The sequence below is a fragment of the Vipera berus genome, assembly GCF_964194415.1.
Source record: "Vipera berus genome assembly, chromosome: 9".
NCBI lineage: Eukaryota > Metazoa > Chordata > Lepidosauria > Squamata > Viperidae > Vipera > Vipera berus.
The window spans coordinates 781,265-794,787 of NC_138212.1; the positions used below are offsets into that span (position 1 = coordinate 781,265).

The following is a 13,523-nucleotide window of genomic DNA, read 5'->3' on the forward strand; positions in this document are numbered from 1 at the left end:
TGATATTGAGGTCTGTCAGGGGGCTTCGCTCCCGGTCCCCTTACTCAGAGTGGCACTGCCTTCCAAAGCTGGGAGACCAGACTGACCCTGACTGGCATCCTTTCAAGTGAGAATCTGGGGCTCGGTCACAACAGCCCCCTTTTGAGGTTTGATCTTGATCAGTTTTATTGTTTGCCAGACTGATTTGCTTCCTTGATTGCATCCTGTTCTGAGGTCACTAGATACAGAGTGACTTCTAAATACTTAAGTACATAAGAAAACAAGTGAGGAGACAGATGAGGACTATTTATTATTTATCAGATGGCACGTTCATATCACGTTTCAATAGGTAAAGATACAAAACATGAAATAGAAAGTCTAAATATTATAAATGTATGTCTAGATTACAGATATAACTTTTTGCTTCATTTGTCACAGCCAGGAAATCGGCAACGTCTTCACTCAAGTCTCTGACACCGTACGTTGGATAGTTTGTGGATAGTTTGCTTTTCGGACCCGTAGTCACAATTTAGTGATGATATTTTGCCCCCCTTACATCAGTAGACCTTCCAGGACTGAGCTACACCACCCGGATGTGAGTTCTCCACGTGGCTGGATAGTGAGACAGAGGGCATATAAATTAAATAAATAAATAAATGACTCCCTTTTCAGTCAGAGGGGGAATTGGTCTAGCACTGGTATGGTTCTCCACTTTTGACCGTCTTGCACCCAACCTTTTCTAGGAAGCGTTTCAAGAAAGAAAATTAGGCAATTCTTATTTGATGTGGTGTGAACCTGGGGGGGGGAGGGTCAGTCCTCCTCCACCTTACTATGAACTCTTGGTGCTCCAGCGCTGGAGCCTTTCAAGAAGAGGCTGGACAGCCTTTTGCCTGAAATGGTAGAGAGTTTCCTGCCTGAACGGGGGGGGGGGGGGTTTGGACTAGAAGACCTCAAAGGTCCCTTCCGTTACTCTTTATTTCTGAAAAGTCATCAGGAATTGATCTCAACCCAAAGGAAGTTTCGCCTTTGTACACAACAGGTTAACACTTTTGTGATCAGGTAGGAATATGCTGTGAGTGTACATATCATCCCAGAAGCTTTCTTACCATGCCAGTGTGTTAATAACAGTGGCCGGCAAGATCTCCATTGCTCTTCCACCGTTAATTCTTCCTTGGTCATGGGCATTCATGAGTCCGGTAACTTGCGGCTCACAAAATGGATTTTTAATTGTGGAGTGAAGCAGATTCACCAGCTTCTTACAAAGAGGATAGGAGTATTTGTAATAAAAGCACCCCGAGTCACTTGATTGTCAGCATCGTTTGACAGCTATGTAAATATGGATGAATGAATAAATAAATAGTGAATATTCAGCCACTGCCATCCCAAGCGGGGGAAGCATCCTTCTCCCTGTTGTGGAGTGATGCTCAAACATTTTGTGGATTGTCGTGAGATTTGCCAACAAGGCTTGTATGCATTTTTTACTGTTGTGCTGCCCTCAGTAATGTTTTATGGAGTAAAGTTTAGATGCAACATTAAGTCTGAATATTAATTCGGTGAGCCACAACGGCCACATCAGGAAGGCAAAATCCCTTTGCACTAGTACATTGCAGGGATGTCTGAGAGAGAGGAGGAGATGGATATGTGCGGGACACCCACACACCCACACACACCCATATCCACAAAATGTACAATGGGAAGGAGGACTGCCATTGCATTCTTGGTGGTTGAAACTCAGTCTGGAAAAGTTGGTCATTGGAGCAAACGCGTTCTCAAACTGGGAGCGTTTGGTCCTCTGGGAGTAGCCGGGAAAGAGTTTGAGCCAGAAATGTGGAGAAGTTCCCCAGCCAATCGACTGGGGTGAAGGGAGGGAGCAGCCACACCCTTTCATTAAAGGGAGGATGGGCCTAAAAGTCATAAAGAGGAGGGGATGTGCCAAGGTGCTTCCTTTTAGCTGCCCCAGCCTGTGGACAAAGGCAGACACGGGGCCACGATGAAGTCTCCCGAGGACGAGTGCGCCTGTAAGTCTCCCGTCTTCACACCTTTCTGGAGCATGGACTTTGAGAACCCTGTTCTGCTGGCTTTGCCAGGATCCCCTTAAGTGTACCACCTTCCTCACTTACTAGAGCCCGAAAGGGGGAGGTGGGGCTCCTTTGTCCCAGCACAGCTGTTGTGTTTGTGTGCCTTGTCGTCTGAATCCACTCTTGGATCAACTTTCTCACTTTGGAGAGGAAAGCAGACGTGAGTCTGGCGATGGTTTTGCTGCAGGGTTGTCTGTGCAGCAGCTCTCGGGCTGAGCGTCTGCCAGTACTGGAGACGACGTGGCTTTTGTTCCCGTCTGGCAAGCGTGGCTTGGGCGATGGGAAAGGCGTGGAAAAGGCAAGCAGGGCTCCCGGGAAATGCAAGCTCAGCCTTTGGAAATCGAGTTGGGGCTGTCTGGAAAACTCCATTTGGGGGGAGCCTCTGCTCATCTCTGCCGGACCAGTGCAGGCCAGAGACAGAGGAGGTTCCCCTTAATTGAGCAATCCAGGAAGCCACAGGGCTGTGCCCCGATAGTGGGCGGTCCGTCATTTTTCATTTGACTAGATAAATGGTCAATTGCTAGCAACAAAGAAGGGGGTTGTTGGTAAAGCTTGTCTGCTTCCTGATGTTCTTTATCCTAGAAGCCACCCAGAGTCGCTTTGGGTAGGGAGATGGCGGGGCATAAATTTAATAAGTAAATAGAACTGCTTGCCAGAGAGATGATGGACTGGAATTCACCAATTTTTTTGAATGTGGCAAAATTGGAGGCCCACTGACGAGGTTTTGTTTCAGACACTTGAGAAGTTTGAAACAGCTCCTTCCCTCGGTGCATCGTGTGAAGTAAACCTGTTTGCCCCTTGGCTTAATGCGCATCCTGTTTTCCAGAGGTGGAGTCTGGCTTTGCTTTGGATGCTGGTGAATGTTCATTTACCTGTTTACTGTTGGTCGGCCTCTTCATTTATGAGTCTCAGGCCTGCAGAGTCGAGCATTTTAGGGGCACTTGTTGCTGCTGCTTCTACCATACAGATGAGCAAACAAAGAATGTGAGCTTCTGATGATCCTGTGGGGCTGGAGGTGGTTCTGGGGTCCTCAGATCATGAACATCGGTCATTTCACTCCTCCTGTATAAAACATTTTGGCCAGAAAAAGCCAGAATCTGGAAACCTTCTATTTTCTTACTTCTCTTCCAAAATCACCTCCTGCCTCTTGTAGTGAAAAGGTTGCCTGGAAAGTTTATACGGGCAGAGTCCAAACACAGTAGACCTCTGGAGAGCCTGTCTCTTCCGTTCTGAACAACTGCACTTTAAAGCATAGCTTTTTGAACTTTTTTTTTCACTGCCCAATTCTCAGTGATGCTGGGCATTTCACAGAGAAGAAAACACAGGAGCGTATAAAGAAAGAACAAATTATGTCAAAAGCTGGGCAACAGCTAGATTACAACGAAAACGCATTCCCACGAGCCAGAAGCGGACTTAAACCAAAGGCCTGGGCGCGATGTTTCTGGAATGGGGTGCTCCTGTTCCCACTTAGACATCCGGGAAGGAAGAAGGAGGAAGACCCCGAGGCTGCTGGCTCTCCCAGCAAGCCGTGCTCTTAAGGCAGGTCCGTGTGATCCCATTAAAGTGCCATCCCTACCTCCGTAGGAGAAGAACCGTTTGCTTTCCAGCTGCCTTCCTGGCCTGCTCAGCAAGTCGTTGCAGTTCACCAGGGTTCCCGTGAATTCTGACCGATCTGCGCCTGCCCCTCTCTCTCCCTCTGAACAGTGCCATTTTTACTCAAAGGGTAGCTTTAGTTCCAGCACTTTGCAGCTGTAGCGGTCTGATTCAGAAACACCCTTGCATTCCGACTCTCGGATAGTTATGACTGGCTCCTTGGGAAATGGCGGAAGGGATTTTGGAACGTCACAGCGTCACGCTCCACGTTGCACTTGGGGGCTTTTCATCTCCTTTTGGGGTTAAGAGGATCGAACTCTTCTGCAATGATTTGAGGCGTCCCACACTTCCTTTTGTTCCCAAAGAAAACCTCCTGCTTTCACGTACCATTGTGATAAAAGAAACTGATTTGTATCTGTGCACGAAACTCAAGTCTTTTAGGTTGCATTTCATTCCTGGCTGTGTTTCTCTTGGTTGCTTCTTGGGATCAATTGTGCTGCAAAACTGATCTCCTGGGAAGGTCAGGAGTTGAAGCTTTTTGTGCTGGTGTGCCCTTCCACCTTTGCGCTGGGAAATCTGAGCGGACTGGCCAGAAATCAAAGCCCCGCTGGAACACTCCGAGGGGTGGAGGAGGAACACCAGCAGCCCCTTCCGTCTGCTTTAAGGGTAGGCAGGGTAGGAGCAGGAAAGTTGGCTGGCTCAGGAATTCTGGGAGTTGAAGTCCACAGGTCGTGGCCAGGATTTTCCCTCCCTATCAAGGCACCTGGTTGTCCCCAAATCTTTTTCTCCAGTCTTGAGGTGAATACCGTATTAGTGTTTTGTTTTATTTTATTTTGCGTCATTACAATGGTCTTTTACTGGGCATTTTTTAAGAGTGTGTGACACCGCCACCCCTTCCCAGGAAACCAAAAGGACGCCCAGTGTAATTACTGCTCATTGTGTCTCGAGCTAAAAGGGGGAAAGATAAAAAGTTAGTCATAAAAACAAAGCAGGTCCCTGCTGGACTGGATCCCTGGCCTGTCAATCCCAGCAGCTTATTGTCTCAGCGACTCACCAGCAACTGCCCAAGGAAGAGCCCTGGTGCCCCAGCAGGTGGCCTTCGGAGGCAGTCCCACTGCCGGTTCTTATGACTTTCGTGAATTGGTCCAGCCTGGTTTTTGAAGCCAGCCAAGCTGGTGGTCATGAATCTCAAAGTTTGATTACGCATTTGTGTGGGAAGAAAATTCATAGAATCCTAGGGCTGGAAGGGACTTCGGAGGTCTTCTAGTCCAACCCCCTACTTGAGTCAAGTGGCTGTCGAGTCTCTTCTTGTAAACCTCCAGTGATGGAGCATCCACCACCCCAGGAGGCAAGCTGTTCCATTGATTAGCTGTTCTCACTGCCATAAAACCCCTCCTGTCTGCTGTGCTGATGCTTCCAGGATTCCTTTTGCATTGGCTGAGGGCTGGGTCTGCTCACAGCAGCCTCTGGCTGGGCTGGGATCCCAACCCGCCTGAGGGCCGGGGGTGTCCAGGTTCGCTTTCTGCAGCCAAAGGAATGGCCGTGCCCTTTTTAAGAGGAACGTCTTAGCTTATGGCCCACTAGACCCGGTAGGAATTTTTCTTTAGGAATTTTTCTTTAGGAATGCAGTTCGTGTCATACAACACATGTTACCCTCTTGCTGAGTGCATTTGGTTTGTCAGATTAACCGCTAGGCCTTTGAGCTGCTTGTCTGCAGAGCAGGTTGGAAAGCTAGAGAGAACCAGCCAGGCAATAATGCCTAATGGCCTCTTTGATTAGCAGTGGAAGTCTACATTCCTTTGGGTTTCCCTTCCACTCGCGTGTGGGCTGCTGCCGAAGCAGTTAAAGAGATCATCACCCTGGATAGAAGTGACATGGCCAAAGTCGAAATATTTTTGCGCTCCTCAATTTCTCACTGTTGTTTCTTCCTTCTGTATCATTCATTTCCTGGTATAAACAAGCTACTTTATATAAACTAGAGAAGCCCTCTTTGGACCCACTGCCCAGCTTCTTTTCTAATGCTAATTTTACGCTTCCCGAGAAACCTAATCTCCTAAATCTCCACCCTTGAGTTTAGCCCTGACAAAAATGGCGACAGGATTCACTGCTGCTCCTTTTTTGAATGGCTGCCTAGTTTGGCTTGGCCTCCTTCCCTGCCTTGGTCAAGAGAGCCCTGCTGGCCCAGTTGGGCAAAGGGGGGGGGATGTTTTGCTGGGAAAAGGACTGGTCCAACCGGATTGGCAAGGCACGCCGCAGAGTGCTGAGCCTCTGGATTGCAGCTGATCCCAGGAACGCCTTTGGGATCTTCAAGGCTGGAATTTGGATGAGATCAACTCAGACTTCCCAAGAGGAGGAAGCCACTAGATTCCTGTCCCCGGCTCTTTCTCCTTTGTCCCCTCTGGAGCTGGACCATTTGCATGAAAACAGTTTCTCTGGGGAGCATGGTAGATGAGGGAGAACCTGGGGGCCAGAAGACCAGGTGGGGAGGGCTGTGGAGTAGTGGAGGAGGGGGAAAATCACATGTCTTGAGAATGGGGGTTGTCTGGGTGTCTATTTGTGTGTGTGTGTGTGTGTGTGTGTGTGTGTGTGTGTGTGGCTGGCTGGCTTTCTCTGGTGTTGCTGAGCTTGGAAAACAGGGTCATAAAGTTCAGCAGCCAAAGCCCCTCCAGCCAAGCCATGTTTCTAAGAAGCACAACGGCACAAGAGATGCCAGCAGCCCTTATTCACCTTCCCTCTTTCAAGCCAGCCTTTCCCGGTCTGAGCTTCCCCAGTTGTCCCCCATTCTCAGTCCAGTCCAGCCACACAGAGGAAGCTGGTGAGGCTGATGGAGCAGTTGCACTTGGTTGAGACCCCTGCATGCCGGATTAGGGAAGCTGCTCAGCTGTGCCTTTCGTGGCCATTTCGGAGGTTTGAATCGGCCTCTGGTTGATCCCGCAGCCGAACCCCGTGTGGTCCATATGCTCATCCAATCTGCCTAGCAGGGGTCTCTCGGTCAGGGGTTAACAGGAGGGACTGGCGCCTTGAGCTCCCAGCAGGGCAGGAGTATTGATCGCTCCTCCTGAAAGGGGATCTACCCTGCTGCTGACACGCTCACGATGGAGCCACCGACCTTTGGGGGGGGGCTGCCTCGTGGGAACACGGGGTGGGGGAGGCTAGGCTCTGGAGGTACCGATTCACAAGAAGATTTATCCCACTGACATTTTTTTGAAAAACTCTTTTTTCTAGGTCTGCTAGCCAACATCACCATGTTCACCAAAAAGAAGAAACGCATTGAGATCTCGGCCCCCTCCAACTTCGAGCACCGGGTCCACACGGGCTACGACCAGCAGGAGCAGAAGTTCACGGGGCTGCCCAGGCAATGGCAGGGCATCATCGAGGAGTCGGCCAAGCGGCCGAAGCCACTGGTGGACCCCGCGTACATCACGGCCGTCCAGCCCGGCTCTCAGAAGGTGGGTGGCGCCTGCTTTGGGCTCTCCGAGGGCTGCGACAGGGGAGACGGGACAGTGCGTGGAGGAGGGGAGTTCGGTTTCAGAGGAGCTCGTGCAGCGGCCCAGAGGGGCTTTTTCAAGAGGCAACTGGCCTCTCTGTGTCTTTTCTCTTGGAAGATGTTTCGCTTCTCCTCCAGGAAGCTTCTTCAGTTCTGACCGAATGGCGGGGTTCCTGAGTTGCCCCACCCTTCATTCGGAACTGAAGAAGCTTCTTGGATGAGAAGCGAAACGCAGAGAGGCCAGTTGCGTTCCTTCGGGACAGCCGTGACGTGGAGGACTGAGACTTTCCCCAGACGTACGGGGATGCGATCGGTTCAAGGCCGAGACTTAAATTAGCTTTGCTCAGGGCGTCATTCTCATGTTGAACCGAGACCCAAAGGGACCAGGGCCACAGATCTGGAGTTCTCGCCGTGTCATCCGAGAACTGAGAGCATAAACAGAGCTTTGGTTGTCCCTGAACTGCCGCTTTGCTTCGGGCAGAGTTCCCGAGAAGGTGGATTCGGTTTTCACAAGCAATAAGATACGGTCTGCCGTGTAGCAAACGTGCGCTTCTCCAGGGCCTGCCTCTTTTCAGAACATAAGACGCTGCAGCTCTGAGGCTGGGCAGGTTGGGCTCTTGAGCTGGCCCCGGAGACCAAGGCAGCAGCCGTTCAGAGGCAGCCTGGCTCTTAGCTCAGGGTCGGGAAGTGGGAATCTCTCCTTTGCGCTGAGTTAGGGTGAGGGTGGGAAGGCGAGCCGGCCGGGACGGATCCTGAAAGCAAAGCTGAGGATCAGCCGGAGGTGAAACTGCCGAGTCCGTCAGGGCGAAGGGGCTGCTGATCGGCTTTCCCGGGGCGCACAAGGGAAGGGATGGACACACAGGCCGTCCTCGACCTACGACCACAATTGAGCCCAAAATTTCCTTTGCTAAGCAAAGTTATTAAATGAGTTTTGCCCCATTTTACGACCTTCCGTGCCACAGTTGTTAAGTGAATCCGTGCAGCGGTTAAGTTAGTAACACAGTTGTGAAGTGAATCTGGCCTCCCCCTGGACTTTGCTGGCCAGAAGGTTGCAAAAGGCGATCACGTGACCCCAGGACACAGCAACGATCACAAGTGTGAACGGTTGCCAAGTGCCTGAATTTTGATGACGTGATCTTGCAGCGGTCATAAGTGTGAAAAATGGTCCTAATTCACTTTTTTCAGTGCCGTTGTAACTTTGAACGGCCACTAAACGAACGGTTGTAAGTCAAGGACTATCTGTTCTCCCCCAGATCTCTCCCCTTTGCCAGGCTGGCCTTAGCCACGTGGAGAGAGATCCTGGGATGGAAAGAGCCGGGCAGGGGATGGCAGAGCGTGGATGTAATTGCTCGAGGGCCAGGCGGACTCCAGGCCTGGCCGAATGAGGTTTGGGGCAGGGTGCATCTCTGGGCGGAAGGATTGTCAGCTCTCAAGTTTCAGCCGGCTTGGCGACCCAAACAGGAGCAAACGTATAATTCTGGGGAGAGAAGTAGACCTCAGTTGCAGGCTTGGTTGAAAAATACGCACACTGTGTTTGGGAAACGGGCCAGATTGTTCCAACTCTAAACGTTCAAATGTGAACTAGGTCAGGCGGCCCCTGCACCCACCCACCCACCACCCACCCCCGTTTGTGGGCTTGTGGTGCCCCAGACCCCGCCCTGAACGGTGCCAGGCCCCGCCCCTGAGGAGAGGAGGGGCTTCGGAGTTTCAGCCTCCTCCTAGTGGGAGCAGAGTGACTCAGCCGGGCCCGAGGAAAGCCGGGTGCCAGGAAGTTGGGCAACAGTGGTTGTTCCGGTCCTGCTGCGCCCCCCCCCATGTGGCATCTTCTCCGTCTCAAAAGGAAGGCTGTGGTGGCAGTAAACCTTGGAACCCAAAAGGCCCAGCTTGGAACCTTGATCCCAGCCCTTCCTCCCTCGACCCCACCCGGCACGGGGGGGGCGGGGGGGGAGGCTGCTCAGTTCCCTCGGCAGGGAACCTTGCATAGAACCGGAGACCGGGGTTTGGTGTAATGTGTCAAAACACGGCCTGTTGGAGAGATCAGGCCGACTCTTCCCTGTTGTCTCAGGCGGCAACGGAGCCTTTTGCAGGCTTTGGCTGTTTCTGTTGGCGGCAGGATGAAGAATTCTCCGGGAGGGCGAGGTGGGGAGAGGCCCTCCCGCACGTGGGCTGCAGCTGGAAAGGTCTCTTGGCTGAGCTGCAGCAGGCTTTCCACTTACTAAGGAGACGCTTCGGAAATTCATTTGGAGCCACAAATTGCACGTGGTTCACTGGCCATTTCCAGGAATCCCCTGAGAAGTGCAGAGCTGTTGCTGGGTACAGCGTCTGTTAGATGATTAGTGCCAGCCATTGGCAGTTTCCCAAAAGGGTCATCAGATGGAGGCAAAGAGGCTTCTTTGCTTCCACTGATGAGCCAAGGGTCTCAGACCCGACAGCCCCATTGGCGAGAGAGTTTTATGGTCAGGGAGGGACCAAGACCCCCCATAAATACCTCTGCACGAGGGGCTGCTCTTTGTTCTAGTTTCTAAGTTCTATTCTCCAGTTCTATCTCTACTCCTAACCTCTAGTTTAGTCATGTAATGCTAGCTTGTTTTGTTTTATTTTATTTCTCTCTCACATGCAGGCATGAATGTTTTCATGCCAAGTATTTCTTTCTCTTTGATCTATCATGAATAAAGCTAATATGATTGCATCTCTGCGTGATGCCTTTGCTTGGAAGCTCTTTTAACGATTCACTCGTGAGAACACCTCACAGCGTCTCCCTTTCCCTGTTTGCTCTTGTGGTTAAGGGGGGGAAGAGGGGGGGTCCTTCAGGGTCTCCTCCTCCGTTGGTCTTGCACAATGTGGCCAAGAGAAAGAAGGGCTGCGTCTAGATCCGAGGAAGCCTCTGCCTGGCTTCCTGCAACGTCTGATGCCTCGTCTGCAGGGCTGGAGGGGGGGAGGCGGGAGAGCCTTCAACACCCCCCCTCCGGGCCCTGGACCTAGGTCTCTTTCTCCCGGGACCTGCATTGGGCACAGGGGCCCCCATTTGCCTCCATGCGGTTGATTGGTGCCGTTTATTCAAGCTCTGATTAGGAGTACAGCTAGTCCTCGACTTACAACAGTTTGTTTAGTGACTGTTCAAAGTTACAACAGCACTGAAAAAAGTGGCTTACGGCCGTTTTTCACACCATTGCAGCATCCGCAGGGTCTGGTGGTCAAGATTCAGACACCTGGCAACTGGTTCCCATTTGTGAGGGTCGCAGGGTCCCGGAGTCACGTGACCCCCGTTTGAGACCTTCTGACACGCAAAAGTGGTGGGGAAGCCAGATTCACTTCATAACCGTGTGACTAAATGACTGCAGTGATTCACTTAACAACTCTGGCAAGAAAGGTTGTAAAATGGGGCAAAATTCCCTTATCAACTTTCTCACTTAGCCACAAAACGTTTAGGCTCAGTAGTGGTCGTAAGTCGAGGACTGCCTGGGGCTTCTTTGGCCGAGCTGAATAGCTGTTTCCCCAGCAGCCAGGTCTCCTCGCCTGTCCCCACTGGCCGCCTGGAAGCCTCGGCTCGCTCTCTCCAGCTGAACTGGACAGCCGGCTTCTGGCCCTTGTGGAGCTCTGCATTGCCTGGGCTGTGGCTAAAGAGCAGCCCTTGACCATCCAGGAGGGGTGAAGAGGGAGGGAGACAGAAGCACACCACTCCTTGTGTGCGTTTATTTTTTGCCTTCCGTTATTTTCCCTGGCCTCTATTTCTGGGGGGAGCAGCCATCTCTGTCCTTCTGGAGTGAGGGGTCTCCAAACTGGGCAACTTTAAGACTTGTGGACTTGGACTCTCAGAATTCCTCAGCCAGCCCTGCTTAACGTCTTGAGGTTGCCCCGTCTGGGGAGCCCTGGGCTAAAGCAAACTGGGAAGAAAATGAAGTGGAGACCTTCTCAGGAGCTCCGTTGGTTCCCGGGTGTCTTTAATCATTAGGGAAGCATTTGAGGGCAGCCTGAGACCGAGAGAGCAGGGAATGCCTGATCTGGCAGCTTCTTTCTTCCAAAGTGTTTTAGAGACCGAATGCATTTTAGATCGGGAGCATCTTACTTACTTGTGCTGTAATCAGAGGACTCGGCTGCAGAGCCAGGAGGCCAAAGACGGCCTCCCCACTGAAATTCGGGGAGTTACTGGGTGACCTGGGGGGGGGGGGAGGAAGGTTGGTGTAAGGCTGCCTTTCAGGCATTGCCTTCCAAATCCAGCGCTCCAGTCATTCATCATTTCAGCACTCAGATGGTTTTTTAAAAGTGTCTCAGCACGGATGGATGGCGTGCGGTCCCAGGAGGAAGGGAGAGAGCAGCTCCGTAAAGATCCCGTGTGCAAGTCCTCCCCCCTCCCCTCCCTCTCCCCACCAGGCCTGCCGCTGGGTGCTTCTTGTGCCAAAGCTGGAATCGTCTTGGGCCATCCTCAAGCATTCATCAAGCGTCTTATTTTGTCTTTATGTTGCTTACCTTATTTTCTTTTCTGTTTGTGTATCCCCCCTCCCCCCATAACGGCCTGGTCCATGTTCCATTCCATGTGCGTAAGACCATCGTGCGCGGAAACAAAACGTCCAAGGACGGTTCCCTGGCCTGGCTGCTCGATGAGTTTGAGAACATGTCGGTCTCGCGCTCCAACTCGCTGCGCAGGGACAGCCCTCCTTTCCCGGCTCGGCATGACCGGTTTTACCAGGAGAATGGCCTGGGAGAGGCGCTGGGCAGGCCCCGCCATCACCTGCCCCAGCACCCTCCCCACACGGAGGATGATGGCGAGGGCAGCGAGAGCAGAGAGCCCAAGGAGCGGAACCGCCACGGGCCCAGGAATGACGTGGACCCGAGCAGGGAAAGGACTGCCGCCCCACTCTCCCGTGGGCACGAACCTCCCCACAAGCCGCACCAGCAGTCCGGCTACCCCCGGCCTCCTGAGCACCCGAAGCCCCGAGCGCCCGAGCGGGACAAGAAGAGGGAGCCCCCCGCCGAGCACGTGGTCAAGAGGGAGCGGACGGAGGGGCCCGACAAGAGACCCAAGTCCACCTACACTGGTGAGGTCAGCCCACAGCCCCCCCGGGAAAAACGGCCGCTCTCTGGGCCCAATATCCGGACCCCGAATATCCCCGTCTCGGAAGGGGTGATGAAGACCGCGCAGCAGACCGGACGGCCTTTTAACACCTACCCCCGCGCAGACACCGATCTTGTCCGCGGCACTCAGGTAAAACCTCTCGGGGCCCTTGTGGGACTGGCCAGCCCGGATCGATCCTCTGGAGGAGCCGTTCTCGTGACGTCCGAGTTCGTCCACACTTGCAAAGGCCACGTTTTGCCCCCAGCATAGCTTAGCTGGCTGGCCGAGCGGTAAAGCTTGCGCTCCTCCTTTGCCTCAGGAGGAGCAGCCTGGTAGCCAGCGCAGAGCCCGCTCCTCCTCCTCCTCCTCCTCCTCCTCCTCCTTCTCCTCCTCCATGCTCCGTTCTGCACCTCTTCTGGATTCTCTCCTCACCTTCCTCTGCCCAGCAGTTCTCCCTCGCCTTCTGCCTTCCATCAGCGGCAGCCTCGCCTTTTCCGGGTGCTCTCCTTCCTTGCCCCCACTAACCGGTCACTCCTCTGTTGTCCATCTTGCCGTCTGCTTGGTCTCCTCTCCTCTCCATGCAAATAACCGTCTGAGGACACGCTCTTCTCCTGTGTGGCAACCTCTGTCTTCATACAAACTGCAGCTGCGCAACCACCCCTGGTATCGTGGAAGCCATCAAACTGCTTTCTCTTCTGCCTCTGCTGCCCAACTCTTTCCTCTTCCTTCTCTTACGACAGGACCGGAAATGAGACGTCAAACTCAGTTTCCCCGCAACGAGTGTGCCCGCCCCGGTTTCAGTCTAGGGAGGCTCCTTCTGCAGGAAGCTGAGCGAGGGGAGCACAGGGGCCTAAATGGGCCCTTGCTGTGGCTCGTCCTTTGGAAGGGCCCAACCCTCAGCTTAGCTGAATGGACTCCCCGAGTCCACTCCTGGGCCTCTGCGCTGAAAGGGACATTTTGACAAGCTGGCTTTTTAGGAGAGACGGCTGACCCTGAGGAAGAGGTAAGGCTGTCAGGGTGGGAGAAGAAGCAGCACAGAGCCGAGCTATCCCCAGATCTCCTTGTGGCCATAGGAAGGGAGTGCGCCGATGACCCTCTGGAGCAGCAGTCCCCAATCTTTGGGCACCAGGGACCAGTTCCGCGGAGAGAGGTTTTTCCGTGGTTTTGTGTGCTGCCTGCATCTCGCGGATGGGGCTTTGTTTGTTTGTGCGGACCGGTTGCTGGTCCACGGACCGGGGGTGGGGGACCCCTGCTCTCGAGCAGGGCTCGCCAACCTGGGCAACTTTACGACTTGTGGGCTTCAACTCCCAGAACGACTTGTGGGCTTCAACTC

The 13,523-nt window shown here is 53.0% G+C and overlaps 1 protein-coding gene across 7 annotated transcripts in view; it reads left to right on the forward strand.

Annotated features, from left to right (window-relative positions):
- Positions 1-13,523, forward strand: part of PAK4 (p21 (RAC1) activated kinase 4) — a 38,628-nt gene that overhangs the window by 17,682 nt on the left and 7,423 nt on the right. For 5 of the 7 annotated variants that reach the window (XM_081334679.1, XM_081334677.1, XM_081334681.1 and 2 more), the window contains exons 2-3: positions 6,876-7,099; positions 11,681-12,340. In XM_081334679.1, coding sequence (XP_081190805.1) covers positions 6,896-7,099; positions 11,681-12,340 — 864 coding nt within the window. In that variant the 5' untranslated portion in view covers positions 6,876-6,895. Of the gene's footprint in view, positions 1-1,979; positions 1,998-6,875; positions 7,100-11,680; positions 12,341-13,523 lie in introns of those variants that run through there. The other 2 variants (XM_081334676.1, XM_081334682.1) reach the window with 2 other exon arrangements.